This window comes from Lepidochelys olivacea, assembly GCF_965140295.1.
Source record: "Lepidochelys olivacea isolate rLepOli2 genome assembly, chromosome: 15".
Classification (NCBI taxonomy): Eukaryota; Metazoa; Chordata; order Testudines; family Cheloniidae; genus Lepidochelys; species Lepidochelys olivacea.
In genome coordinates this window covers 19,522,666-19,547,746 of record NC_140425.1, presented here as the reverse complement: position 1 = coordinate 19,547,746, position 25,081 = coordinate 19,522,666, and the positions used below count along the sequence as shown (strand labels likewise).

The 25,081-nt window shown below is 41.8% G+C and overlaps 1 protein-coding gene across 2 annotated transcripts; it reads right to left on the bottom strand.

The window, feature by feature from the left end:
* Positions 1-1,199: 1,199 nt before the first annotated feature.
* Positions 1,200-21,376, bottom strand: LOC311531540 (uncharacterized protein). Of its 2 annotated transcripts, none has more exons than XM_084648981.1 (6): positions 20,632-21,376; positions 10,162-10,213; positions 9,962-10,064; positions 8,266-8,429; positions 4,393-4,638; positions 1,200-3,681 (listed from the first exon to the last, which is right to left on the bottom strand). In XM_084648981.1, the coding sequence occupies exons 1-6, from the start codon at positions 21,327-21,329 to the stop codon at positions 2,944-2,946; spliced, it is 2,001 nt and encodes a 666-aa protein (XP_084505107.1). In that variant the 5' UTR covers positions 21,330-21,376; the 3' UTR covers positions 1,200-2,943. The 2 variants fall into 2 exon arrangements, with proteins under 2 accessions (XP_084505107.1, XP_084505108.1); XM_084648982.1 differs by having other exon boundaries at positions 3,529-3,681; positions 4,557-4,638.
* Positions 21,377-25,081: the final 3,705 nt, after the last annotated feature.

Sequence of the window (25,081 nt, the reverse complement as noted above, 5' to 3'; positions counted from 1 at the left end):
TGCAGCAGCAGCTACAGCTTGTCTGAAAATAAGTACATATTCAAACTTGTATTACAATCTTCAAGAAAGGGAAAGTCCTAGTGTGTATATATACTATCCGTGCTGGAGACCTGCCCTGCATCCCACCCAAGTCTGTTTCCCAGGTGGTTAGTGGCTGTGTAGGTATTATGAAGGTAGCACATGCTGTGAATGAACATGAGGGGTATATTTTATACAGCAAGATGCAAGTGTGACACCTTCCCTCCATCGCTAGCTGTGGTGAAAGGCTTCAGAGAAGACAGACTGTCTACTCTTTGGCTACGAGGATAACTAGGACAGGAAGTCAGTGTGGAGAATATGAGCAATAACCTCATCTTAAGTAATGTAACTGGATAAACAAGATGTAAGAATATAAATCCTCTTGCTTCAGGGCATTAACTCAGGGGGTGTGGGGAAAAGCTTCTGTGATGAGCACATTATGCAAGAATGATTCATCATATTTCTTGCTGATTTCTCTACAGGCTCTGGTCCTGTTGGAGACAAGGTACTAGCATAGATGTTCATGGATTCCAAGGCCAGAAGGGACCATTGTGATTATGTAGTCTGACTTCCTGTATCACATAGGCCATAGAACTTCCCCAAAATAATTCCTAGATCATTATTTTTAGTAAAAACATCCAGTCTTCCTTTAAAAATTGCCAGAGATGGAAAATCCACCATGACTCTTGATAAATTGTTCCAATGGTTAATCACCCTCACTGTACAAATTATGCTGTATTTCCGGTCTGAATTTATTTAGGTCCCACTTCTAGCCATATTCCCTCTGCCTGAGGCAGTAAAGTAGTTACTAATTACTTGGTGGAGCACAAGTCATTCAATTCATTCTTACAACACAAAAAGCAAGTAATAGTGCCAAGGCAATTTATTCAACTAAAGAAATTCATACATTAATAAACGCTCATTGGAAAAAAAAACACCCTTCATTCTCTCTCTCCCCACCCAAGCAATTACCGAAGGTAACTGGTCACTTGAGCGTTTTCCAAAAGTAATTTTTTTAATATTTATTTTGCAAGTTGAAGTCTAAAAACAACAAAGCATAATGACTCTGCATTACAATGCAAGTGTTACATGTGAAACTCAATAGGTAGGGACAGAGTTCATTAAAATATATAGAGCACTGCAGATTTCTCTAAATATATTGGCTCTTCCCTTTAGTTCTTGTAACATTAATAAAAAAACAAAGCTGAAGCCAGAATTTTGTACTTTAAAATTCAGCTCGATGCAGGCTGGCAGTAATAAGAATTAACAGAAATCTGTGTGTGTAGGTCTGTTTTTCAAAAAATAAGTTACTATGGGATACTCTCTCTCCCTTCTCAACCACTACCAGATGCAATGCTTCTATTTCTACACATAAAACATGCTAGGCAAAACTAAGACCATGTGTTGTGCATCTCAGACATTAATAGGTGGTGGATGGAAGCTGGGATAGCAGATGAAATCTTAAATAAATCAGGGCCAAACTGGGGTTAAATATTTCAAGAGGCAGGCTTAGATGTCTGGGCATAGAAATATTAAGATCGCTCATTTGACTCCTGGTATAGTGGACACAGGGTAGATTGCATGAAGATTTTTCCCACCTTGGGCATCTGTTCATCACATATTTGGAGCCCTTTATCCATTTTTAGAACAGCTTAAACCAGCTACAGTCACATAGCTCCATGTGACACAATCCTTTCAATTAGGAAAGTGAAATGCTTTTAGTTGCGGGTTAAGTATGCATACATTTCTTGCTAAGACAGGAAAATATCAGTGGGAGGCAATTAAAATACAGATTGGCTTATTAAAGGCAATTGAATTACCAGACTTCCCTTTGGTTCAGTTTTCCATTTCATGTGCTGGATTTGTAATCGGGGTGGCATAGCTACTAAGGAGTTCATTTCAAAAGCGGGCTATGAAGTCTGCCCCACTTAGTTTGCTTGTTGTTTTGTTTTAAGGCTTGCCTGCTAAAGGAAATAATTCTGCAGTCAGTAGCTGGTTGATACAGTATTAAAACAATAGCAGCTGCAAGCATCAGGATGCTGAAGACTTTATTGCTAGTGAATAGTATTTTTTGTATATGCCCTCCTATTGCCATGAAGGGTGCTCCCTTAATTGTTCAGACCTAGACAGTGCTAACCAAGAGTGTAGAAAGTTTGACAGGGTTAATATTGGAAATTAGTATTAATTATTTTGATAGCATCAGACTGAGTGCGCTCTCATGGAGTGTGCCTTTAACACTCTAAAGTGTTAAACTAAGGTCTACTCGTGCCCTTTAATGCTAAGGAAACAGAAGATACTGATATGAACAAGACTTTGTACTAAAGTGGAGAGGTTACCAACTATTTAAAAAATTTTACAGGGTTTTTTTTTTAATACATAAACATGCAAGTCCAAATTCTACTCTTGGATAGCTGGAGGCAACTTCAGTTGACATCAGTAGGGATTATGCAAGCGTACCTGAGAGCAGAATTTGGTTCATAACATGTAGCAAAGAACAAAGTGACCCTGAGGACTGGTCTACATTCCACACCATGTGCCGTAAAGTAATCAATCATTTGTTTTCCTGTAGTGTACCAGAACACAGTTACTCAGTATTAGACACCTTTGTAGGGGAGTCACTGTATCAGTCTCTTCCCTAAGCCACAATTAAAATTCTCTGTGGAAGAATGGAACCGAAAACGAGACCATGCCGTGCACATTATTAGGCCCAACTGAGCATGAGAAAAGATAACTTTGTTTTGCGCTTTGCTAGGTTACCTTTTCCCATAACTCCAATCTGCTGCTGAGAAGGAAAAAAAGGTGCGTCTGTCCGCGCTTGCTACCCTCCATAGGCACAGCAGCTTCTTCTCCAGCAGAAGAGTGAACAGCTCGGGTCCTTATTGCATCTGTTCTCACAGACAGATTCCTTCAGTCACTCTGGAAGCCTCATTGAACCGATGTTTGACAGAGGGTATGAGCAGTTAAGGAATCAAAATTCTGTGGTGACTCAAGTGTATTGGTGTCTGCACTAGGCAAGCTGCACTGGCCCCTGGAAGAGCTATAGGTCTTCATGTGATTGCTATATAAATTGGGAGACTTTTCCCAAATGGGGAGATCCAGTGTGAAATTGGCAGGCCTGGCAGAGCTGCCTCCCCGAACAGTCAAGACCACTGGTTGTTTATCGGGCACAGCCTTCACTGAAGCATACACAACATTTTGCTCAGACAGCGTCTCTCTACACTGACTAAAGTGCTCTGCAAGGACCAGAGGCTGCTGGTCATCCCCTTCTTCAGAAATAACAAAAGCTGGTTTGGATTTGTCCATTTCTATTGAGAGCTCCTTGGTTTTTGAACAGTTGATTAAGTTGCTTTTGAGGCCAGTGGGACCATGGCTTTGGTTATCAAGTGGAGGTGTCACCCCCATGTGTTTTGAGGGATCCAAGAGCCTCACCTCTTTGCAATCAGGGGAGCTGGTTAAAAACCCAAAATAAGGGTTCCCAAACCTGGATTTCTTCAAGCTAGAGGAGCTCAGTTTCCCCTGCCTTTGCGCAGATTGGGTTAGCGGGTATGATGTGGTGCTGGTGGACGAGTCAGAATAAACAATATCTGAGATTCCCTCTATCTCAGTGGCTGAAATTACTTTTCTGGTTGTTACACTCTGGTTTCTTGTGGATGAAGAAAGACCCTACCAAAATAATAATACAGTTAATAAACATACTTTGAAATGCAGCAGTCTAGAAAACCTTTAACCTTAGGGAATTAAGAGTTGAAATTCCATGGTGCACTTGTCATGACCAAGAGGCTACATGCTTCCTTCCCTTCCCGAAAAGCAGTACTTTGTGCATGGGAGGATACGGAAGCATCATGTTAACTTTATAACAAGCACTCTTGGTTTGACATCTGCAGAGTCAATCAGAGAGACAGCTAGTCATCATGGGTCTATGGATTCTTTGCAGTACAATACTAATATATCAATTAAAAGAAACTTAAGATATATCCATAAAAATTATGCAGAATGACTCAAGATGATCCATTCTGAAGAAATAATTTGTAAGTTTAAAGGAAAATAATCCTTTATCCAGAGGCTTAGCCCCAGGAGTTGCAGCTTCTCAGTGCTGCAGGATCAAGCCCCAGATGACGTATATTTTATGGTAATGTGAACTAACAGTCTCCATCTCTGTTGCATGCATGCACACATGCATTAAAGGCCTTGGACTTTTTCAGCTGACATGCTCAACACATGCACAAGGGAAAGGCAGAAGAGCGGGAAGAGGAGTTCACATCAAAAAGTAGGTGAGTCTTTATATTGCACAAAGTGCCCCTTTGGAAGTTGTCTTTAATGTTGTTAGGAGCACACAGTCTGAATCCCACACCTTCCCTCCTTGTGGATACTTACGCTGCTGTCTACCAGTTTAGTGAAGGGGCTGTTAGTGGTCCAGCTATACCATTTTTTCTGTAACTGAGGTAACGGAGTGAGTAAGTCATGAAATGTGCGGGCACTCCATGTCCGTTGCCTTGGATGATGGTTCTCTGCCTGCGTGTTCCCTTTATCCACAGTACCTGCTCCTGGAGCCACATGATCAGAAGTCAGCCAGTCTGATACACAAGCTGGACTTGTGACACTTCTCTTTAGGTTTTTGTCCTGAAAAACAGAGAAATCTTTCAACATCTCCAGCCAAAGGTCTCAAAAGTACTTTACATGCAAAGGCCCTAATGGCACTTAGAAACACTGAGCTATCTGTGAAAGTGACTCTGGCTCTTTAAACACATCTTTTCTTGGGACAAGATAGGTCAGTGGGGCAGCTTGGACAGCACCTGCCTAAAGCATGCCAGAACAGAAAGCATTAAACCCACCAGGTTCACCATTGCCTTGCCCTGCCCACACAAGAACATTTTTACCTTGATTAGCCAGTTTCAAAATATCTCCCACTCAGCTAGAAAACCCTTTGATGCCAGAGAGACTGTTCTCTCAAGCAAATGCATTAGGGCATGTTTACATTTCTCCATGGGGATATTTACCAAACAGCCACCTTCTCAGAATTCTCCTTAGAACTTTCAAGGACTGATTATTTCTAGAACAATTAAATTTGATTATTTAAACCCAATCCAGTGTGCAGACTAATTTGTTGATTTTTTTAAGCTTGATTTGGTAGTTGCATTGCTTTATTTTCATTTTAATATAAGTAATATCAGCTTAGCTTTGGCACTGTGTTTTACTGATGTCATTATTAAGAGTTTTAATAAGATTTATTTAAAAAAAATATGGAGTTGGATTTCTTTCAATAAGCACTGTGAGTCCAGAACCTTTGAGAACCTGGTGGATATCAACCAGTCAACCTAAAGGCCTGACCAGCTCCCCTCAGTCAGTCTTTGGTTCTCACAGGTCTCTTGATCTAAAACCATGAACCTTAATGACCTGAGCTAACAGTCTTAAATTTTTTAGCCAAAGGCTTCTGTAGTCTTCCCCAGTGTTTGACGCTGGTCTCTGAGATATCCCCACCCTGACACATTTTAGGAAGGTAGCAAGCCAGTCCCTGGTACCAAAAAGGTTGAGAAACACTGGTCTAGCCAATAGAGGGGGACAGATCCACATTGTAAGATCTACTCAGTTTATACGCAGAATTAAACATCTAAGATCAATAGAGAATACAATGCATGAGAAGGGGAAAGATGGTGGAGTGAAGGCAATAAACACAGAGCTAAAAGTGATTATATAAATAAAGCAGTCACATGGTTTCCATTCTCTATAGCAGTTGTCTACATGTCCTATATTTTCCCTTGGAACACATGTACAGGATTCATTTCCTCCACTCTTGCCAGTTCTCTCCCTCAGGGCCTGCAGCGTAGTTCCTCTACCCTCCAAAGGTACTGAGACGCTGCAGAGAAGTTTGTTTACTTACCCAGCACATTGCCTGGATGTACCCTTGACTCCCAACAGCAGATTAGCTTCTGGGGGGGGGCAGGGGGATGTTTAAACCCAGCCTGTCATTCTCTCACCCACCCCCCTGCCCCCCAGCAAAACTCAGGCTCACACTCGGTGGGAGGCTTGGGAGCCGCTGGCCAACTACTATTTCTCAGTAAAAGGATTTAGATAATCTTTGTGTAAAGCTTCTTATGATTCACTTTGTCTAGACAAGCATTTCAGTTGAGGTGAGTGAGTTTGGAATCCTTGTCTACTGTAAAGGCTCAAGCCTTCACACCTCCATAAACATTGGGATAATATCAGAGTAAGAGCCAAAAAAGCAGCTGCATGCCGGTGGATAACAACATGCACCGTTTGCCTAGGCTGTCCTACAGAAGCTAGCACATACAAACCATATTATAGAGGGGAAGATAGAGTAGGAGCCCACCTATTCAGAGCAATATAAATGAGGATTAGAGGACATTTTTCAGGACCGCCTTCTTTCTGCAGATGCAATTTGTGCCCCCAACAATGTGCATCGGGTACATTCCAATCGTGAGTGCAAACCTGAGTAGCTGCACTTCTGCCTTGTAGAATGAGGGTGCGAATCAGCTTGTCTGAAGTGCCACTGTTTAGATGTGGGCCTGCTGCAAGCCATTTTGTAGGTACATTTTGCTTCCAAAACAGGGAGGATGGGTCTCAACCATGCTGAAAATCTAGCATTTAGAAGGATTTCTTAGCCTCTTCCTATCCAGGCCTACCACTGTTATCAGGCAACAAGTATGGATTCCTAAACCCCTAATCCAGATTCTTTAGCTACCTAGCTAAGAACATGCTGTGGGAAGCACTCCTGAGCAGTAACATAAGATAGCTCCTTCTAAGCCTTTTGTCCAAGATCAAGTGTACTCTGGTTTCTCTTCAGATCAAAAAAATCTTTTGTCTTTTACTTTCACATTTTAAGTATCTTCTAGCAGCTGGGGGCTGGAGAGGAGAGGAAATAATAGCCTGATTTTGAAAGGCGAGCATCCACCGCTCAATGATTTTTATGGCATTTGTGGATGCTCATTGTTTTTTTTTAAATGGGAGGAAAGAGAATATGGATTTTCCATCTATCCACAACAAACTGAGGTTTCATCTCATCAGCACCGGATAGAGTTCTCACCAATAGAGTCATACTTGGCGAGAAAGCACAAATCTTGCCAATTTCCACTCTATCTTCCTATCCACCTCTGTGAAATTGTGCCACGGATGATGATGTAGGTGGAAAGGAGATATTACAGAATGTAAGAATTTTAAAGCTATGCACAACTTTTAAAAAATTTGACTTCTATCTATGCAAACTATTTCTTCTCTTTTACACCTTAAATATTTTAAGATTTAATGCAGCTACAGAATGGTAGATTAGAGCAGTGTTTCTCAACGACTGCTCTGTGGACCCTGAGATCTTCCCTGAGATCTTCCTGACCCAGTTTAGGGAAGCAGGAAGCTGGTCCCTGATATTAAAAAAGTTAAGAAACACTGGATTAGAGCATTAAAACATTTTTAATGGGTCTTAGTGAATAAATCCCTGCCGATGATACAGAAGGCTAATTTAAGAAAAATAGCAGTGGCCCATAGTCATGTAAGTTTTCACTGTTCTACAGGCTGGCTGTTTTTCATTAATGGATGTAATTCTGTAGAGATCCATGTACATTATTAATACTTTAGGAAAATCCTAATCAATACTGTATCCTAGCGGACTACGCTGGCCTCCAGCCAAGGCCAGGGATGCAGGCACCCCATACTTTGTACCCAGGGATAAAGTCACATGAGCTACATGACGGACTGGTGTGCTTCTGCACTATGTCATGCTTCTACACTTACATAGCAAATGTTGATCCCAGAACGATTTCAGAAACATATGTTCATCACCACCCTGGGTGCTCAAGGGAAATGCAAGCAAAAGGATTTTTGAACCCTATGTGTTTGCAAAGAAACATCAGTAAGAGCTGCAAGGGAGTATGCTAAAATAACACTCACACACCCCAAAAAAAGTAGGGAAGCCACGTTACAGTATTTAAATTTTAAAAATAAATTAAAAAAAAAACGTTTGTAAAGAGCCCTGACACATAAAGCACCCAATTTATTGGCAAACATTTATTAAGCTTCCCAACCTAGGAGCTACAGTAACACAAATCAGCCACAACAACAACAGTGCTGCAAGTTAGGTAAATAATATTACTGACGGATTGAGGAACTGTGTGGTTATATGACTTGCCCACAGCAAGTTAGTGACAGAGCCAGGACTGGAACCTGGGAGTTTTGACGCTCAGTTCCTTCCTCCAACCACTAGAAATCTTTTCCTGTGGTACTTCCACGTGTGTCTACCTGTATTCTGTATGTGGTAAAACTCAACCCGCTGGCACCAGGGCCGGTTGAAATAATAAATACTTCATCGCTCCCCGTTTCAGTGGTCACGGCTGACACAGGAGAGGGCATGTCTGGGTCAGTAGGCTGAGACGAGTGTTCTGCGCTGCCTCCAGAGGAAGTGACTAAGGCAAGGAAAGACATAGAAAGATTTTTTAAGTGACCGTCTCCTTTTGTTTAGGCTGGGCAAATAGCCCACCTTCCTCTTCCCATTCTAACCCAGCCTAAAAAATCAGCCCTTGGCTGCCACCCAGATCTGAAAAAAATTCAATCATTCAACCACTTGCCTTGTCCTAATCTGCTGAAATTTGGCTAGGAAATCAGAAGGACTTAAAAGCAAAGCCCTTTAGAGATCCTCTCAGTGACCTTTCCCAACAAAGGGAGATTGGAAACTGTTAGCAAGATTGTCAGCACAGAGTTGGGATTTTGAACTGGGATCTCACAAGAACGTCTGTGACACACAGGTGGCTTGGTGCCAGCTGGCAAAGGGTTTACTGGTCTGTAACAGGTTTCAGAGTAACAGCCGTGTTAGTCTGTATTTGCAAAAAGAAAAGGAGTACTTGTGGCACCTTAGAGACTAACCAATTTATTTGAGCATGAGCTTTCGTGAGCTACAGCTCGCTTCATCGGATGCATACCGTGGAAACTGCAGCAGACTTTATATACACACAGAGAATATGAAACAATACCTCCTCCCACCCCACTGTCCTGCCGGTAATAGCTGTAACAGCAGCTCCTAACAGGCCTGACAAACTCAGCTCAGCATAAGTAGTTAACACATATTTCAAGGTCCCATTTCAAGGGACCATTAGTGGGCTATTTCACGTTGAATGGTCCCTTGAAATATGTGTTAACTACTTCTGCTAAACAATCTATCCCACTTTGTATTTACCTGTGACGCTTGGAGTAGGTTTCCCAGACCTGAAGAAGAGCTCTGTGTAAGCTTGAAAGCTTGTCTCTCTCATCAACAGAAGTTGGTCCCATAAACAACATTATCTCAGCCACTTTGTCTCTCTGGAGGGAAACATTGATGGACAATCTCCACCAACATTAGACCCAGTACTTCTGTATTGGCTTTTACCAGCCATGAAGGACCTATGAGTTATAGTCAAAGTATCCCAGCACCCACTACTGTCACTCACTGGGGTTCTGTAGATGGCTCGCTCTGGATCAGAGCAATTTTATCCACAACGTTAACATGAAAAAACTTTGGAACTGTGACTGCTCCAGGGAATCTGAGTGTTCCAAACCCAGTACTTAGACAGCCATGCTCTCCAGATGACACAAAGGGGAGGGTGGTGGGGGAAAAAACCACAACTCTTGAAGATTTCACAGGTGTTTTTAAGCCAGCAATATGACAGAATGAACCAAGGCCACATTTGCCCTGCTAACCAAGTGTATGCATTGTGCCATGGATATGACAGTTTCTGTTGACAGAGTTCAGAAATAACACTTCTGAGTATTCCTTGCCAGGGAATTACTCTACCAGCAAGAGGGAGGGCAAAAGGGGGTAATTCCACACCAAACACTTTCTAATATGTGACAGCTCACACTGCATCTCCACACACACAGCTGAAGAGGAAGATTCAGAGAGAGAGACTGACTTGACTTAATGGGCAAGGAGCTATGGGTTGAAACAACATACTCTCCAGCTTACCTGCTTGGTCCTGGCTGACAGTGTGATTGTTGTTTTCATTCTCTCGAGTTGGCACCACAAGTTGGAGCTCATTGATATCTATGGCGGAGTTCTGGATCCCATTCTACAACTCAGAACACGCCCCAGTAAACATCTACAGACAGACAGCGTAACAGCTAATGTGCAAGAGAAACAAAATCACCAAAAGAATTAGCACTAACCTCCTGGTCACTGTGTGCATTGGAAGGGTTCCTTTTGAGGCACATTTTCTGCCTGAGGAAAAGACAGCAACAATCCCATGAATTAGCTAAGGGTCCATAGGAGAAAAGTTCTCATCCATGTTCATTTTAATAGGAGAAAACACAACAGAACAACTATGCACTAGCATGTCTATCCATGGCACTTTACAGCTTTCTCTGCATCAATGATTGTGTGCTAAGGAGCAATTGTTATCCCCATCTTATCAGGGAGTCCGCTAAGGCAGAAGAATTACTTTTTTAAGAATCTGCAAGGTATCTGCAGCAGAAACAGGAGTTTATTTCAGATATCCCAAGTCTCAACACCTGTCCTCCCTAGAAGGGTGGAACTTTGACTTCTCTAAGTAGAGCATACTGCAAAATATGTAGTCCCCCCTGGGTCTCAAGCTCTGATACAGTTCATTGGCTTCACCATACCAGACATTTTATTATATAGAACAAAGCATTCTGAGATATTCTCAGCCAAGAAGAGGCAAATGTTATTTATTTTTATGAAAATTGTATTAAGGAAAACAACAGCAGCTCATTCCCAAGTAAGAGAACTTGTCAAAGACTGAAGGAAACCAAAAGAAGATTCCTTAACAAGCTCTTATCCAAGATTTCTTCTTCTAAAACTGACATTATAGAACAGCCAGCATCACTACAGTTGTGGTGAACTAGAACTTCAAGATGCCTCTGAAAGAATCAAAACACTCCCCACTGCTCAGAACTCCCCAGGTACTAACAGAGATCAAAGTGCTCTGACCTAAGATAATTATTTAGGTGTATAACAGCATGGCACTAGGCACTTTACAGACATGTAAGAACACTAAGGTCCTCCCCTGAAGGCTACAATCTAAAAGCAGACATACAGCATTTCCCCCCACATATAATTTATTACATTTAATAAAGATTTTCAGTCATTCATTAGCTAATGTTTCCCTTTGGGGATGCTGCAGTGGGACCAGGGTTTACCGGCAATTTGGAAGAGATAAGGGTCTTGGAGCAAGAAAGGTCGGAGACATTGGCATTGCTGACCTGGTCAGTAAAATAGTTCCAGGTACATGTAACTACATGCAAGGAGGACCTGAAGGAGTAGTTAGAAGCATGGCTTAAGTAGTGCTCAAAGGACAAGTGAAAAATACAAGAACAAGATTGTGCCGTACCTCCAAGTCAGGGTCATGGAGTTTAATTTACAGAAGACATCTTGAAACAAGGGTGCAAACAACTGAAATTAAACATCCTTATAAAAGGAGAAGAACATTTAACTCTTTTCTACAGTTTCTAAGTTTGATGCCAGAGAAGACAGTCTGATTCTCATCAGAATCATCTCAGGCCTACAGGGCTACTAGAGGCCTCCTTCCATGCTATCTGCTCTGTTCAAGTCTCTGCTTGTCTATCCACTGTCCCAGAACCCCTGGAGTACCACTAGTACCGTTCCCACCGAGACTAAAGGGGAAGCAGTGTGTGTCCAGAAAGTTGGCAGCCAAAGATGCAATCCAGAAGAGCCCCCCACCACCACCACCAAGATACCCACTTCATACCATTATATCACATGTCACATGCTACGTATCTTACTTCGGTTTCTCAGATGAACTCATGGAAGGCGGGGGACATTCTTCCCCAATACCTCACCTTTAAAACGTCCTACAAGGGGAAAAAAAGTGCTCGGACTGGTATGGGTGTCCGTTGTCACAGCAGCATCACATGTTCCCATGTGGCTGTATAATCCAATCTGTGAGGACCAGATCAAAGTGCTATCACAGGAATATGCAGGTTTCCACTGAAGATTTCACATGAAGCTTGGCTCTTTTTTCAATCAATCAATCAAACAATTTTTCATGGCTGTCTTCTTCAGAGTGTTTATTGACACTTGCTTTCTATTAGATCTGTCCCTGGCTATGTCTTCAAAGTTATCAGTATTTATGCTGCATGAGGTGAAATTCTGCTTAAGGATATCTGAAGTGTTTTCATTGACATCCTCCCGCCTCCTCCATTCTTTCAGAGTTTCAATTCATCACAGAAAACTTTTCTGGAAATCTATCATACCCCATTCTGATAATATGATCTGTTCATCTAAGCTGAGCTTTCATGATCATTGCCTCAGTGCTGGTTTTTTTTGCTCTTTTCAAGTACGTTAATTATTGAGACTTTGTCTCACCAGTGGACCTTCAGGATCAAGCCGAGATAGCACATGTGAAAATTTTTCAAGTTTTTTAATATGTCTGTGGTAAACAGTCCATGTTTCACACCCATTTTAAATAGGCGGCTGTCACCGCTGCATTATATATCATCAGTTTTGTTGACTGTTTGATGGTGCATTGGTTGAGTAGCCTATTGAAAAAGGTCTTTCAAAGGCCTGTTTGCCTTTCATATTTATTGATCCAGAGAACTGTCACTTTGTATTGCCAAGGTTTATAAATTGGTTGACAATCTTTAGTTCTATACCATCGATGGTGATGTTTGGCTCGGTAGTAATTGTTGATGGAGCTGGGTGGAAGAGGACTTTAGTTTTTTCAAGGCTCATGGTAAGTCTAAACTATTTAGTTGCTGCTGAGAACCTGCCAAAGATAAGCTATAGGTCACTTTCACTATGACTAAGTACAGCACAGTCATCCTCAGAAAGGACTTCACATAGGAGTTCTTCAGGAACTTCTGTCTTTGCAGTAAGCCTTTCCCATCAGTTCTGTACATTATGTAGATGCCCTTTTGAAGCTTGTCCATTGTATAATTCAGAACAGCTACACAGAAGAGAACAAAAGGGAACAGTGCCAGCACACAGTCTTGTTTCACCCCATTAGATATGGGAAATGGTTTAGAATGGCACCATCTGAGATTACTTGACCAGTTGTTTCTTCATGGAATTGATGTATGATATTAATAAATTTGATGGGGCAGCCAAACTTTTCTAAAATTTTCCAGAGGCCACTTCTGCTCACAGTGCCAAATCCTTTTTTTAGATCAATGAAGATAGCATGCAGATCTGTGTTTTGTTCAATAATTTTTTTCTGAATCTGTGTCACAATGAAAATCACATCTGTGTTGCTCTGACCTGATCTAAATCCACATTGGGTCTCTGATAGAAACTTCTCCAACACTGTTTTGACTACCCAATTGAGCAAAATATGAGCCAGGACTCATAGCTAGGAGATACTCTGGTAGTTACCACTGTCACAGTTGTTGCATTTATTTTGATTTTTTATTTATGACTGCATCTTTACAATCCTGTGGAATTTCCTTGGGTTCCCAGTTATCCTTATTGATTTCACATAGATAGTTGACAGTTTGGGGGCCTGCAAGTTTAAAGATTTCAGCTGGTATATTCTCTTTGCCAGGTGATTTACCTGACTTAATTTGTCTGATAGCTTATTGCACTTCCTCAGTGGTAGGTAGTTGTGCAATTTCTTCACCTATGGAGTGATGGCTCAGTTCCTTTAGCACTTGTAGCTTGATAATAGAGGGATGGTTGAGTAGCTCAGTAAAGTGCTACACCCATCTTTCAGAGATACCTCTTTTGTCCTTGATTAAGGTAAGATCCATTTGAACTTGTTAGTGGAGCTGTTCCCGGTTTTGATTATTCAAATTTGATTCCTTCAGGGAATCATAAAACATTTTTGTGTTGTTAGTATCAGCATAACACAGTACTTCTTCAAAAGAAAAGGAGTACTTGTGGCACCTTAGAGACTAACCAATTTTTTTGAGCATAAGCTTTCGTGAGCTACAGCTCCGATGCATCCGATGAAGTGAGCTGTAGCTCACGAAAGCTTATGCTCAAATAAATTGGTTAGTCTCTAAGGTGCCACAAGTACTCCTTTTCTTTTTGCGAATACAGACTAACACAGCTGTTACTCTGAAACAGTACTTCTTCTGCCTTCTTTTCCAATCATTTATCCTGTAGGACACAAAACCATCCTTAAGCCATCTCTTTCAAATACTTGAATTTATCTTCCTTTGATGTTGATTCTTTGTCATTTTGCCAAGACAGAAACCCAGCATTCTTTTCCTTGAGGATCTTTTTGATTTCATTGTCATTTTCATCAAACCAATCCTGGGGCCAACTTTCATTTGTACCTAGAGTTTCTTCTGGGGCTTGAAGAATGGCTAATTTGAATATATTCCATATGTCAAGTGCAATGTTGCGTGATGATGTAATGCTATCCATTTTTTCCTCTAAGTTTTCCCTCAGCTTTTCTTGGAGAAATGCCTTTGCTGTGTTCTCAGCTTTGCTATGTTTAATTTTGGTGTAATCTGTTCAGCATTATTTCACTGAGGGGTAACAGCATGTAAATTAAAAATGGCTCTGATCATCCTGTGGTCAGTCCAACTCTTTGCCCCTTGGCATGGCTCTGGTGATCTTAATGTCCTTTTGCTGTATAGTAACACAGTCAATCAGGTGCCAGTGCTTTCATCTTGCATGCATCAAAGAAGTTTTGTATTTGTTAGCATAGCTGAAGGTTGGGTTGGTGACAACGAGCTCATGAGTAGCACACTTGCAGAGTAGGAGGAGACCATTGTTCATTTTTCTGACTCCATTGGTCTTTATTACATCACTCCAAGCCTCACTATCTTTTCCAACTCTGGCATTAAAGCCTCCCAGAAGAATGAACTTGTCTTCACTAGGTATAGATTGGAATATCTCTCTCTGGACATGCTGGAGACTGGGGTGAAGGAAGAGTGTGAAGAAACATTCACCTTCAAAATTCAAAACTTGGGACACCCTTCTATAACCATGAACTTGGGCCAGTGTGATGGGGTGTTTACTCCACACCATGTGATGAAAGGGTTAATGTGCGACAGAGAGGCCAATCAACCCACGGGTCATTCCTGGAGGGTGGGGTGGATGAGGCCCAATTAAAGATCAGTACCAGCTGGATAAGGAGATGGGTGATTTGTATAAAGAAAGGAAGCCTGGAGCACACAGGGACTTTAGGGAGACAGAGAGTGAGAGCTCTGCAGTCCCTTTCTAGCTGCTGGCGAGCAAAGGAAGCACTTAGAGAGAAGCAGATGTACTGTAAACCTAGGGAAGAGATGAGAGAAAGGGTCTGAAGGAAGGCCAAGGTAGGAAGAAGTCCAGGGAGACAGTGAGAAGTCTAAGAAACAGATTTTACCTGCTGATCACAGGGTCCCTGGACTAGAACTTAGAGTAGGGGGAAAGCCTCGGTTTCCCTACTGACCACTGAGAAAGGTGATGTGGAAACCCCCTGACAAAAGGGGAGACAGACTGTAGAATTTGGAGCCAGGCCACCAGGGGAAAAAGCCCTGAGCGGTGTTGGTCTGCACTAGAGTGGCAGACAACCTTACAGAACCTGGGGAAGGGGTGATGAACCTGCTGAGGCATGAGCTCAGATAAGGGTGGAGAATTTAGTTTATTGGACTCTTTATTTACCCTGGTCAGGGTAGGACTAAATGTTACCTGGGTGGAGGGCCAAGTCAAGAGGAAAGGCAGATGACTGTCGGACCGCTGCCACTATTGGCAAGAGTCACGCAACAGGAGAGAGATGCTGCGCCAAACCCAGCCCCAAGGAGATGCTCTAGCAGTGAGTCCACCCCTTTACAACCATGAACAACCCAGTCTGGTTAGGGTAATCAGGATTACATTACTTGGAGTGTTTTTGACTAAACTAAACCCACAGATCCTTATACCTGCCCTTGGGCCTGGGTATCCAGTGAGATTACGACTCCCATGATGCGTTGCAGCAGCTCAGTATACAGGGAGACCATGGTGTATCATGGGAGATTTAGTCTGGCCAGGCAGTCCCATCCACAGAGGAGAACGGGCGCCTCATGCCCCCACACTTCAGCTCATGTGAGGCACCACAATGACCTTTCTGAATCAAAGCTTTTAGCTGAAAAATTGGGGGTGGGTTGTTTTTTTTTCTGAAAAATTGAAATTTTCTGTAGAAACTTTTGACAAAGGCAAATTTTTTCCAGCAAGACTTTGCTGAAGTAGCAACAGCTCCATTTAAGTGGAAAGAACCAATGTGTAGAGCTATGGGCTAAACAAAGATGGAGGGCATTGAGGCATGCAGGCAAGGAGAGAGGGGCTTCTTGGATTCTGTATAGTACGCAGTGCAGAGCTGCAGCAATTAGCAGATAACCATTCTGGTTTTAGCACACTTTCAGAGGTCAGTCAGATTCCCCAGAAATGTATTACAGCAGTAAGAATTGCCACCTGGCAACCAGTTGGTCAGTCCTGCTCTATATCCTGCCCAGTCACTATTATTTGGGTCTTGTGTTGGATGAAACATTGCTTCATCATTTCTGCCCACCACGTGGAAATACAGGGAGGATATTAACTTTTAAATTAATGTATATGGGGTGTGTGTGTTTGGAAATAAGAGGCTTCCCTTCACGTGAAATGGTTGTAAACTGAAGGGTTATCATAAGAATCCGTTCCTTGGCAGGGTGCACAGATGTGAAATGTCTCTTCCCCCATGAGTTGCAACCATCGAGCAAAAGTCTGATGGCACTGGGCATGATTAAAATTAAATAAGGTGAACATGTCTCTTATTCTTGGGGCTTGGGAAAGAAAATAAAACCCCCTGCTACTCAAGCCAGGCCTCATGGCCAAAAGTAATTAGAATTATTGGCCATCTAACAACTGATGCTTTCATTCCCTCCCCAAACACTAAACAAAAGCAACAGTGTAGCAGAAACTTGGAGTCTCCCCAGAAAGCTTCACTCTGGCTCAACGGAATAAACCTGGGCAGGCATTGCTGATGACTCCATTTATTAGATGGTGCTGGGTGCCAAGCCTGTCCTGTGCCATTTCTATCACTGGTGAGGCAGAGCCTGCTACTTCTAGCAGAGCAACAGTGGCAACTTAAAAAAAAAAAGGGTGGGGTGGGGGAAGCATAACACAGCTAAGCTTCAACTTGCTCAGATACCAGAGGAGCAGGTGGAGTGGAGAGAAATGGAGGTGGCAGACAAGTTTAGTAAACTGTCTGAAGGTTATTATTAGTATCTTCTGTTGAGGTTTCCTCTGCAACAGCACATTCCAGTCAGAGCAAGTGTTATTCCTCAGAGAACTGGACCTGTTGCTGAATTTACTGCCTCATTAGAGAATCTTCCTTCCTCTTAGAGTACTCTCTGACTAACGGGATGTTCTCAGGGGACAGGATATGCCATCATGGGCTCCACTGGACAATCCTGCTGTTTCAGCAAGTACCCCCTTTGTCCTTAATTTTGAACTTCTTATGCTCTATGTAGTGTATAGGTGCTGGAACAAGGGGTTTTGGCTTGTAGTGGTCTTCATCATATGCAGGGTTTAGAGTTGAGTTCAGTGACTCTCAGCACCCCCACTATACAAATTGTTCCAGAACCCTTGATGTGATGCTGTGGCCAGCTTCATTATAGAAGATAGGCCTGAACTGAAATCTCAGATCAAAGCCCTATAATCTGTACTTCAAAGCAGGCACTTCTCCCTGTAATGGGCCCAAGTAGGACTCTGAATTTCAAACCTGCCTTTGTAATGGATCCAGATCTGACCTTTCCCCAAACTTTACAGTGTGGGCATTCTCCTTCCTTATTCTACCATCCTCGATCTGAAGCCAGTTCCTCTCTCATAGATTTGACTAATTAACGTTACCTGCAAGGAGGACAAGAGGGGGCTAATGCATCTCTGAATTCAAATCCTTATTTAGGCCACTCAAAATTAGAAGTGAGTTTGGTGGTCTCATTCTGAGGCAAATTTTTGATGTGCTTAATGGATATCATACAATTTTACTCCTAGTCTGCATAAACCAACACAGTTGAGTAGCATTGGCAAGCTCTTATCAAAAGAGGTCCCAGACTAATAGCCTGGAGGTGCATAAACAGAACAGCAAGAAAAAAACCTAACATAGCATCTGCCAATACTATATAAACTGGCTTACTCAGCACAATGGGGCCCTCACTTTCGCTAGCATCATGTTTCACTCATGCATACAAGTTTGGCACGAAATCAACATATGCCCAAAATAACCTATCCCTGGAAAGACAGGGAGGCTTGCACATGAAAGCGGGATAGGAAATGGCCTTTTAAAAAAAAACAAACCCACAATACAAACATGCAGCCTAACTGAAAGCAGGTAATTTTTCCTGAAACCACACCAATGCTAAGATCCAGGAGTCAAGCTACCAGGGACAATCATTTCCTGCAACCCTAGTTCATGTGTTAACACCCAACTAGTTCCCCATTTTAAAAACATCCCGGTTGTAAAAGCCAATTAAAACAAATCCTGCCTCTTATCAGCAAAACAATATCTGTAGCAACTGAACCTTTTAAAAGTAAGGTTGCATTTCAAAATGGGCTCGGTGTTTTTAAGTGGGCTAAAGCCAAATTCATGGTTTGCAACACCCCCATTTGTGTTGGGTATCACTTTGTGCCATGAGAAGTTCCACGAAATTCCTGGGAGTATTTGAGAAGTAACATCCTACTCAACATGAGAGAGTATTAGAATCTGGACCAATATGAGCAGGATTAGCCCATAACTGCTACTATAGTACAGGAAGCATTTACAAAAAAAATTGGCAAGACCTTAAAAATAAAAAATATTTAGAATCTAGCACATAACTGGTTTTTACATAGATTGCCACATCAGTCAGTGCTCAGACTGGACTTGGGCTTCGGCTTCAGCTCTGGATGCTAGGGCTCAGGCTTCAGCTTCCACCCAAGCAAGTCTAATGCCACCCCATTAAAACGCAGTCGCGACCCACTTTGGGGTCCCAACCCACAGTTTGAGAACTGCTGATATAGAGTTATACAAGAGAATCCCTATTTTACTCATTAATTGGAGATTGAGGAGTTTATAAAAATCATAGTTCATAAAACAACATCTCAAAATTATAGTAGGTTCAGAGCCTAAGTTGCAGTATGCTGCCCTGTTTTGCATTTTTTCTTACCCTTCAAACCACTGCAAAGCAATTATCAATGCACTGGAAGCATCAGAATGTGAAGGCAAATCGACTTGCTCGTCATCAATATTACCTTTGTTGTGGCTTTTCCCACCCCCCAATCAGGGAAAAATGATTTGTATAAGGTCATTTATAAAATTGGTGTTCGTAAAGGTTGAGGTTCTATCGTAGTTTCTTATACTTGTTACAGTCCTTGCTGTCCCATCCAGAGAGCAGTCACGCAAGTAGAACTCTGAAATTTACTGAGGTTCATTCTGACTTTGGTGCCCCTTAAGATAGTCACCATTCCTAAACACTCAGCTGCTCAGGGTGCAACATTAATCTAAGCATAAAAAAGAGATAATGGAACAGGGAAATTAAAAACATCCACTGATAAAGATGTCCTAGGTATGCTTTAGTTCTCAGCCAGCTCTAGAATTTTTGAACTGTTGGTTAAAGCAGGGAACTGGAAGCTGGAAATCCTGAATTTATCCCCAGTGTGGCTACTGACTCACCTAGGCAAGTTGTTTAGGGACAGATTGTGAGTACTCATCTTTAGTAGTTCCTTATGTTACAAATAGTTTCGGTGCCAATGGACTTACTCTTGGTGTAAAGTCTTAATCAAGATGACTAAGTGACACAATCTGGCTCTTAATGTCTGTTCCCCAATTTCGCTACCTGTAAAATGTGTATATTGAGACCTACTTGCCTCATAGGAAGTGTTAGAATTAAATGTTTGAATAGCATTTTCAGACTCTTGGATGCAAAGTGACAGAGAAGGGGAAAATGATTTAATATAAGTAACGGCATCTTAATTCCAAGAAGTAACTTTATCATGATTAGTGCCTCTGTAAAGCATTAGTGATGGTTATCACTAAAATATAGAAACACTAAGCAAGAAACAGATAAACTATAGGCATGCTGAGGGTACTTGGATTGGACATTCTTGGGGGAAGGGACTGGCATTTTGTTGTGTGTCTGTACAGGTGCCTAGCACAATGGAGTCCTGGTCCCTGACTGGGGCTCAAAAGGCATTACCGCTGTACAGATGAATACTCAAGAAAGCCTCCATCCCCCTGGCTTTTCTTTGAGAAAAAGATAATGGAAAGCATGTGAAGAGGGAACAAATGGACAAAACTGCAGGTTAAAATGGCAGTTGGTATTGGGCTCATATGAGCAAGTATCAGCAAGACCAAGTGGGAAGTTTAGGTTAAATTTCTGATTCTGGTCTTCTCCTGCCCAGTATTGATGAACTCACATGCTAACTGCTCAGGTATCAAAACAGACACTGCAAGACAGCTGCCAAAAGAATCGAAAGCCAAGACCATCAGTTTTTTGAGATATACCATACTACCAAGTAGTAATAGTAAATTATATGTAGTATTAACAAATACATCCAAGTGGAATTTAGACAGATTTTATTCTGGTAGACAATTTATCTAATCAGGTTTGGTTCTGAATTAAATAAAGTAACAAAAAAAACCCACCCCTCACTGTCCTTTTCACCATTCCTTTTCAGTTATACCCCAGATTTCATGGCAGGCTCAGTTTCAGGAGCTTAGATCATTAAAAATATCTTACCTGCAAGTTATGCAGAGGGTAGACAGAAGAACAAGTGCAAAGAAGACAATTCCAGTTATTATTGCCAGCATCATTGTGTTTTCCTTTCCATCCTGCTTCACCACATCCATGACCTTAGGTTCTGTGATGTTCCTGTATTCAAAGAGCATCGCAAAGCCCCGCCCACGATCTGTGGTAGTGATCAGCTCCATAATAACCTCCACCATCTCCAGAAATGAACTGAAAACCATGGTCTTGTTTAAAGGCAAGTTTCTCCCACAGAAGCGAGAGGAAAATGTGATGAGGTCGGAAACATACAAGACATCATGGGGACACACATCCACTGAAGACTGCTGGGTGGTGGAGCTTTCTCTTGGTAAGGCTGCTGTGGAGAGAGTCTGACTCTCTCCAATGACCTCATCTGTCCTTCTAGCAGTGAGGTGGGCAAGCAGGACTTTCCCTTTCAAATCTCTGTTCATCTCTAGGCCACTGATGTTTTGCCGCAGCGTAGTGGTATTGCCAGCCACGGTGAATGGCAGTCCATCTGACCGAGCCTTAGCTATTTCTTTGGGTTCTTCCATCAGTCTGAACTGTTTTTCTTCAGATATTTGTTTGTATTCTTCTTTTTTGGAGGTAGTTACTGGGAATCCATCGTAGCGGTTAGCAAGACCCTTTAACTGAGCTCCTGGGCTGCTATGTTTCTGGGTTGCCTTTGACATCCCAGCCAGAACAGAGGATTTTGTTGTAGCGAGAGTGATGGGAAGATCAGAGTTTGCTTCAGTAGGAATCTTCTTATTTTTTCCTTTAGAAGAAGAAAAAAAGCCATCCCAAGGGTCTGGAGTTTCATTTGAGCTCCCAAATACATCAAAGTCAAGAATTTCCAGGATAAGATGGGTTCTAACAGGAATGAAAAACTGCCAAACACAGTGTGTCCCTGGGTAGTAGTTATTTGGAAAACCTGGTGATAAAATAAGACCTCTTTCCATGGATTCCAATACTGCACCACAGGAATAATATACCTGGGGGGAAAACAGACAGACAAATAAAAAGCAAATTAAAATTAAAAATCACCTTTTTAAAAATGGATGTATGTTAGTGCTGTAAACTAATGAGATAGTACTCAGAGGTCTAGGCCTGTTACATCTGCTATTTTAAAAGTATCCATCTTCAGTTGATTGGCATAGAACATCCCTTAGGAAATGAAAATTCATAAAGCTTTTAAAAAGTCAATCTTTTACATTCACCATTTGGAGCATTAATATTTAACACATATGATCACTTTTTGGAAGTGTATGTTGCATGCACAGTCTCCCTTTCTTTAAGAGACACAAGTCTCAGATGGCAAAAGCTTTCATAGCATCAGAGTTTGCGACTGAGAGAAGGTGAAGAGACTTCTCTCTCACAGAACTTTCCTGCAAGATTCCTCCATAGACACGGAGAAAGTAAATCTCACCTCTTCCTTGGGCAATATTCTTTAAAGGAAGAAAGTCCATAAATAATTAGGTCACCAGCCCCTGTCTAGGAGACATGTGTTCACCAGTGTTAGTTGGATTTTTTTAAATTTAAAATGATTAGTCATCTTGGTCTGTTATCTGTTAAAACACAAAAGGAGCTTGGCAGAACAACAGACAAGTCTGTATATAGCCATGAGGTCAAAACAGTCCAGATTTTTATTCTCTTTCTCCCTCCCTTGGTTCATTGAAATTTAAAAAGAATTGCTTTGAAACTCAAAAATTATTAAATGTCCTCAAACAGTGGCCAGATTTGCTCTCATTTGCAGATTTCTAGGACATGAATAAGTGATTTTCTGCAGATGCTTTCCATTTTTTTGGCAGAGGGGAGTAGGGGTGGCAGGTGGGGATGAGATAGATAGAGACTGTTTTATGCTGGAATTAAAATACTGCATGGCCAGATTTAAATATCAGTCAAAATCTGTTGCTATCCTAGGTCTAATGAAATAAGCAACAGGCCATTTTTGTGTTTTAGGGGCATGAGTTAGGTTAAAGCATCAAGTCCCAAGTAATTAGTTTATCTATGGAAATTAAATTATTCACAATTCCATGTTATCAGGAGACTATAATTCACTGTTAAACACTGTGTTTCATACTCAAATAGTAAAGAAACTACAATTCCTGAATACACATGCAGGCCTTGTCTTCACTTGGGGGGGTGCATTCTTAACTTAAGTTAGCTAATTTGAGGTAAAATCCTACTGAAGACAGGGCAGTTCACATGCAGGTTAACAGGTAGAGTTAGAAACTATGGGAGAGCCTAGTAGAGTTAAAGCCTATGCTCTGATAGTCTCTTAATAAGTGGTGTGCAACCTGTGGCCCGCGGGCCGCATGCGGCCCACCAGGGTAATCTGACTGTGGGCCACGAGACATTTTGCTGATGTTGACCGTCCACGGGCACGGCCCCCCACAGCTCACAGTGGATGTGGTTCACCATTCCCGGCCAATGGGAGCTGTGGGAAGCGGCGGCCAGCATGTCAAAATGTCTTGCGGCCCGTAATCAGAGTACCCTGGTGGGCTGCAGGTTGCCCACCACTGCTCTAATTTGACCTGATAACCTGTTTGAGAGCTACAAACTGCCTTGTCTTCATTATGAGTTTAACTCAAATTAGCTAATTCAAATTAAGAACACACCTTTTTCCCTAGTGATGACAAGGCAACAGAGTGTATAGTATGGTTTCCTTGGTTGGGGAATGGAAGAGGGCTTCTATGTTCTACATTAGAAGGCCTGGTCTTCTGTTTGATCTTTTATTACTGTAAAGTTATTTACATGGGAAAGGTCATGTGTTGATTTGGGAAAAAAATTAATTCTTCTTACATCCCAACCACTGGATTGTTCTACAATTGTCACCTGAGTTGGACATTCTTTAGTAGAGCCCCGATATGAATTTATCTTTTATTTAAATTTATATGAAACTTGTATGAAAATTGCTAGAGGCAAATAGAGTTTATCTTGGGGCTTAAGTCTACTCGAGCTCACGGTGACTGGAAGTTGCTGTGTGTCTATGTGAAGTGAGCTAATGGTCTCCGTCCAGGTTCTGCTGAATAACTTGGTCATCACTAGAACCGCCACTACCAGATGGCCTGGTTCACAGGTGTCTTCTGACCCCAAAAACGTGGCAGCGGGAGCCTTACACACTGTTACTTATGCTATAACAGTTCAACAGATCCAGGACTTTCAGTCCAATACAGTCCATCCAACACTTTTGACAAGTTCATCTCTTTTTCTGTCTTTAGTTTTGGCTTCCAGGTGCCATTCTAGGTGGATTATGTATCTCCTTAGTAAAAAAACCCATCAGTGAAATCTCAGATTCAAAAGCAGATGTCCAAATAGATTTCTTTTGATTCCCAGAACCACCAGATGATTGCCAGTTGGCTCCAATATCTAACTGGAAGACTGCTGAATGCCAGCAGGTAAAATGCTTCTCTCAGAGAGAGCAAGGGTGGGTGAATTGTATACTGAAAATTGCAAAATTAGGCTAGAACAGTCACCTCAATGGTGCAATCATTTATTTATTACAGCTTGGGAGTTTGGATTCAAAACTTTATCCCAGAAGAAGGACAACCAGAGAAAGGATATACAAGACAGAGCTGAGAAAAAAAGATTCCTGAAGAAGAAACAGGACTGATGAATTTATAATCCACAACTGAATGATTGACAAACCATTCAGTGAATTTGAGTCATCTGTTACAGAGGCTGAATATCATCTTTTAAGATGTTCACCACATTTACCAATTTATAGTGTCATAGACTTGCAGAAACATGCATTTAGGCAGATAATTTGTTTGACACATTTTATTTTTAATCTTTCCAAATTATAGGAATTTTTTAAAAGTGGTAAAATATGCAGCATCACCCAGATAAATCATGGGGAAGGCTAATCTTTTGCATCTCATAATATTTTAACAGCTGGTCAGAGATTGGACAGGCGGCTCTCACATCAGTCTTCTGAGTTCTCATGAAGAATCTTATACAGAAGGAGTGCTATTGCAACGAAGAGCCATCAAAAGACACCTTAACACAATGAGAATGGAAAGGTCGCAATTGGGAGTGCTTATCCCCACCAGTACATGGAACTGAATGACCTACTCAGACAGATGAAGGTTCCAAGGGATGAGGTGAGGAGAAGAGGAAGGGCATCAGGGGTCAGTGAATGGTTTTATGGTTTCTAGGCTCCAGTTACTGGAGATCCTGTAAATAGAGAGAGAATTGAAAGGAGGACAGGGAAAAGGAGAATGGGAAGATACCCCATACCTTAATAGAGATGTAGAGCGCCACTGATCACAATCACAAAGGAGGCTACCAAAATGTCATGAGTTGTTCACTGCTTGTAAGTGCTCCCAGTCTGGCTAGGACTCTCATGGTTTTTAAAACTCCATTGAATGGCCAATTCCCAGTTCACAGTGGTCAGGTATTACCCTGCTTACCTCCCAAACTCAGACAGCTATCCCACACAGGT

Coding starts and splice junctions, on each gene's coding strand:
- LOC311531540 (XM_084648981.1), bottom strand. CDS start 21,329: ATGTCAAAGGCAACCCAGAAACATAGCAGCCCAGGAGCTCAGTTAAAG. Junction 4,639..8,265: donor TTACCACATACAGAATACAG/GTAGACACACGT, acceptor TCTGTTTTTCAG/GACAAAAACCTAAAGAGAAG. Junction 3,682..4,392: donor CTAAACTGGTAGACAGCAGC/GTAAGTATCCAC, acceptor TTATTTTGGTAG/GGTCTTTCTTCATCCACAAG.